Source organism: Adelges cooleyi, unplaced genomic scaffold, assembly GCF_023614345.1.
Source record: "Adelges cooleyi isolate 19-005CV unplaced genomic scaffold, UGA_ACOO_1.1 ACOO_flye_CR_arks_rails_tigmint_CR_PRNA_11, whole genome shotgun sequence".
In the NCBI taxonomy this organism is placed as follows: domain Eukaryota; kingdom Metazoa; phylum Arthropoda; class Insecta; order Hemiptera; family Adelgidae; genus Adelges; species Adelges cooleyi.
In genome coordinates this window covers 596,071-600,783 of record NW_026095763.1, presented here as the reverse complement: position 1 = coordinate 600,783, position 4,713 = coordinate 596,071, and the positions used below count along the sequence as shown (strand labels likewise).

Here is a 4,713-nt window from a genome sequence, read left to right as displayed (position 1 = left end):
GAGATAGGGGTAGGGGATAGGGGTGAGTTATAGGGACGGGAAATAGTTGGTAGGGGATAGGGGTAAGATATAGAAGATAAGAGAAAAGAGATATGTTGTACGTTCAACGTTCAAATTAGAACTAAATAATAAATTCAAAATAGTTTAATTTTCTATATATTACACTATATTAAGTTACTTTTGGCCAGATAATAAACACTACAATTTTAGCCAGAAACATGATTGTACATAAATTTTTAATCTCCTTGGCTTATGCTGTAACTGGAAGCTCCATGTAATTTTTTTTTTTTAATTATAATGGGTTGGAGACTCGACTAAAAAACTTTTTAGAAATGTTTTAAAAGAAATGAAATCAAGTTTGCAAGTTCAGAAAGCTATTCAAATCGTTCGATAATTGATTTTGAAAAAGTTACAGATTTGAATCAATAGGATTATTATGAGACTCAAAATTAGTTGTATGCCTAATTCTATTTTATTTATTATTTGAAATGAAATAAATTCAGTATTTCCGAACCCTTAATCATCGGCATTCAACCAATAATATAATAAAAACATCAGACGTCTTCAGTTTAAAAGGATTCCCAAAATAAATTGAAATATTATACCAAACTATATAATATATTATATAGACGAAATACAAAGCAAAGAAATATAAAGACAAAACAAATATGTTTGGAATTAGGTATTTATTTTTATAATTTAGTGGAATAGCTAAAACTAGTACGTCTAGATTATGGATGTACGGAATATAAGAATACGCGTAAATATTTCATTTTTGGTCACAACAGGGGATCGGAGCAATTTCTTCATGGGGACATGCCAGTTGATACAAAAGCTGGATTATGGTTCTCGTTGGTCTTCCGGTTTTCAGCTCTTCTCGCAAGTACGGCAGAATAAGACCGTCCGACGTGTTCTTTGTTCTGTCGTTTATCTGTAAGTGCCCCACAATAGTGTCGCAGCATGGCACAAACTGTGTAAGGTAAGCATGGTTGTAACCAGAACCTTGGTACTTGTGTAGCTCGCTCCTGTTAGTCAAATCTATCTGATTTAACATCGAGAGCTCTTCTAGAAAGGAATCGTGGGTCATCAGCTGCCACAACCGGTCGCCGGTCATCAGGCCGGCCACTCTTATTTCTCGCCAGAAATCCGGATGGTGTGTTACAAACGTGTTGAACACTTTGTTGAAGCTGTCCCGCTTGTCGGTGGGCTGCGTGTCGATCGTCAACAAACGACCGGGAGTGTCTTTCTACAAAAAAAGGAATAAAGAACCGTACGAGGGAAACGCAAGGGTAAGGTCGACTTACTCGGGAGTAATAGACAGCGTCTGACATGACCATGCTGCCTTCGTTCCTGGTGGTCGCGAACATGGTGTACTTGGAGTTGGCGTTGCGTACGACGGCGTCTTGTTTAGCTGCCCTCGGGTTGTACCCGTATAAAACAATGTAGGCGACCAAGTCGACCGGCAAATGCATTTGAGCGACCCCCCGAAAAGTGCCCAGGATAGCCGCTGCGCTTCCCATGTCATTGCACAGTATTTTGGGCGGCTCGCCACGCCTGCAACACTCTTCAAGGCAGCTCCCTCTGCCGACCATTACGATTGGCCGTTCGCCCTGGTTGCCTTTGCCGTAGTACGTCAACTCTACTAACAGCGGAGGCACGCACGTTGTCGATGCCGCTTCGAGAATTCCGGTCATTTTTTTCGATTCCATCCATCGTTCGTCTCGTACGCTCACCTATATCGACGCGTACAATAGACGTTATTGAAACCATTGTTTTTTAAAACTTTAAGACTAGTGCACCTTAACGTCACAACAGCACAGCCTGTCCATTGCCAGCTGAGCGAAATGAACGGGCTTCATGAAGTCCATCTGCATGTCTCCGACCCACCGTGCAAGGTTTTGTGCTTCGGCAGCCACCTTGCCTCGATTCCACTCGGTCTGGCAGGCTGTGGCACTGTGGTTACGGACGCATAACCCCTCCCAGCATTCGTCACACTTAGGACCCTGCCAAGCAGTCAAATAAGCCGCTTCAGCTGCCGTCCGGTCATCTTCGTAGCTGCCGATCTGAAATCATCGTCATTAATTACAGACACGTTGGCGATATCGGTAGGACTGTTCTCACATATATGGATTTTATTTGTTCGTTTACTAGCGCTTTAATGCCCTCGGCCACAGACTCTCGGATGCGTTCGCGGTTGAAGTAAGTGTTGTAGCCCTTGTGCTCGTCGTCCGCTATTGGTAACGATGATTTCAGTGGTGTCAACGCCAACTTACCCTCACACGAGTCTAGCAATATGATGCCTTTTTCTGATATCTTCGATTCTTCCGGACACGCATTAAGGGCTTGCATAATCGCCCCGTCCATCGATTCATTCAAACCATCCCCTGCGACCAACGAAAATGCATGCGGTTCGTAAAAGAATTACAAGATTAGGCGGTTGTTAATAGATTTGTCGTACCGGTACACGTTAATTCGTAGCAATTACATTGCTTGACGTAAGGTACTACAATTCCGTCTTTGCACTGTTGAGCTTCGTCGTCCGCTGGAAATTGCGCAGACCACCACCGCCGTGCGATGTGGTGTAGCCAGGAGTTTCTTATCCGGCTTTTCGTCGCCCGCACGGCGGCTGTTCTCGACATAACTGTCCTAAAAAATGACATAGCACGCACGAGCAAGATATAATAAAACAAAAAACACAAAACAATTTAAAAACACGACACGTATGTTGTACGTTCAACGTTCAAAGTAGAATTAAATAATAAATTCAAAATAGTTTAATTCTCTATATATTAAACTATGTTAAGTTACTTTTGGCCAGATAATAAACACTACAATTTTAGCCAGAAACATGATTGTACATAATTTTTAATCTCCTTGGCTTATGCTGTAACTGGAAGCTCCATGTAATTTTTTTTTTTTAATTATAATGGGTTGGAGACTCGACTAAAAAACTTTTTAGAAATGTTTTAAAAGAAACACTTTTTTCGTTATGTTTTTTTTGTTACGCTTTTTTCGGTTATGCACCACAGCTAATTCCACCCTATTTCCATTCCCACCCCCAACTTATTCATCCCCATTTATTTTTTCGTTACGTCTTTTTGACATTTTCATGTCTTAGCTCTGGCACATAACCGAAAAAAGCGTTATCAAAAAAGCGTAACGAAAAAATAAATGGGGATGAAGATGAAGTTGGGGGTGGGAATGGGAATGTGGTGGAATTAGCTGTGGTGCATAACCGAAAAAAGCGTAACGAAAAAAGCATAACGAAAAAAGTGTTACGCTGTTATCTGATATGAGATAGGGGTAGGGGTAAGGGGTAAGTTATAGGGACGGGAGATAGTGGGTAGGGGATAGTGGTAAGATATAGAAGATAAGAGATAAGAGATAGGAGTAGGGGATAGGGGTAAGATATAGAAGATAAGAGATAAGAGATATGTTGTACGTTCAACGTTTAAATTAGAACTAAATATTAAATTCAAAATAGTTTAATTTTCTATATATTAAACTATATTAAGTTACTTTTGGCCAGATAATAAACACTACAATTTTAGCCAGAAACATGATTGTACATAATTTTTTAATCTCCTTGGCTTATGCTGTAACTGGAAGCTCCATGTAATTTTTTTTTTTTATTATAATTCCACAACTTATCTATATTTATTCGGTACTTCAACGAGACATGAAAATGCTCTTTCGTGGTTACAGACTCGGCTGAAAAACTTTTTTTTTTCGGTTATTTGCCACAGCTAATTCCACCCCATTCCCATTCCCACCCCCAACCTCATCTTCAATCCCATTTCTTTTTTGACATTTTCATGTCTTAGCTCTGGCACATAACCGAAAATATTATAACGAAAATATTGTTACGCAAATATTGTAACGAAAAATGCGTTACCAAAAAATAAATTGGGATGAAGATGAAGTGGGGGTGGGAATGAGGTTAGGGTGGGAATTAGCTGTGGAAAATAACCGAAAAAAGCATAACGAAAATAAAGTGTTACCAAAAACATGTTACGCTGTTATCTGATATGAGATAGGGGTGGGATATAGGGGTAGAGGATAGGGGGTTAGTGATAGGAGTAAGATATAGGAGATAAGAGATATGTTGTATGTTCAACGTTCAAATTAGAACTAAATAATAAATTTAAAACATTTTCTCTATGAGTTGTTTTAAGCCAGATAATAAACACTACAATTTTAGCCAGAAACTTGACGTTTTATTATACTAGCTTGTTACCGCTCGTTAATATACTATATCATTATCTATAATTCCACCACTACTCTAAATTTATTCGGTACTTCAACGAGACATGAAAATGTTCTTTCGTGGTTGCAGACTCGGCTGAAAAACTTTTTTCGGATATGTGCCAGAGCTAAGACATGAAAATGTCAATAAAACAAAAATCACAATTTTAAAAACACGACACTGGAACAAAACGGTCGTTGTAAACAAATTGGCCATATTAGTGAGCCGCGTTGAAGCAGCCAGCATGTTAAAGCAACACGCACAGCTAGCTAGTTTTTTTACCGATTTTTATGTAGCGTTATTTTAGTTAATTTTTCGATGACATCTTTTGCGCGCTGTGAGAACCTAGGGAAATGGGCAATAAACTGAATGAGAGCCACGATGTTATGATTTCGCTAAAAGAAAAGAGTCGGGAGCTTAACACGAGTAAGAGATATAGAGCGAAAGTGAAGATTTCCATGGAACTT

At 39.4% G+C, this 4,713-nt stretch overlaps 1 protein-coding gene across 1 annotated transcript; it reads right to left on the bottom strand.

Moving 5' to 3' along the window:
- Window positions 1–769: 769 nt before the first annotated feature.
- LOC126847609 (cytosol aminopeptidase-like) lies at window positions 770–2,349 on the bottom strand. Its single transcript, XM_050587915.1, has 4 exons — window positions 2,149–2,349; window positions 1,800–2,063; window positions 1,305–1,733; window positions 770–1,246 (listed from the first exon to the last, which is right to left on the bottom strand). Exons 1-4 carry the CDS (start codon window positions 2,347–2,349, stop codon window positions 770–772), a joined length of 1,371 nt encoding a protein of 456 aa, XP_050443872.1.
- Between the last annotated feature and the right edge of the window lie 2,364 nt (window positions 2,350–4,713).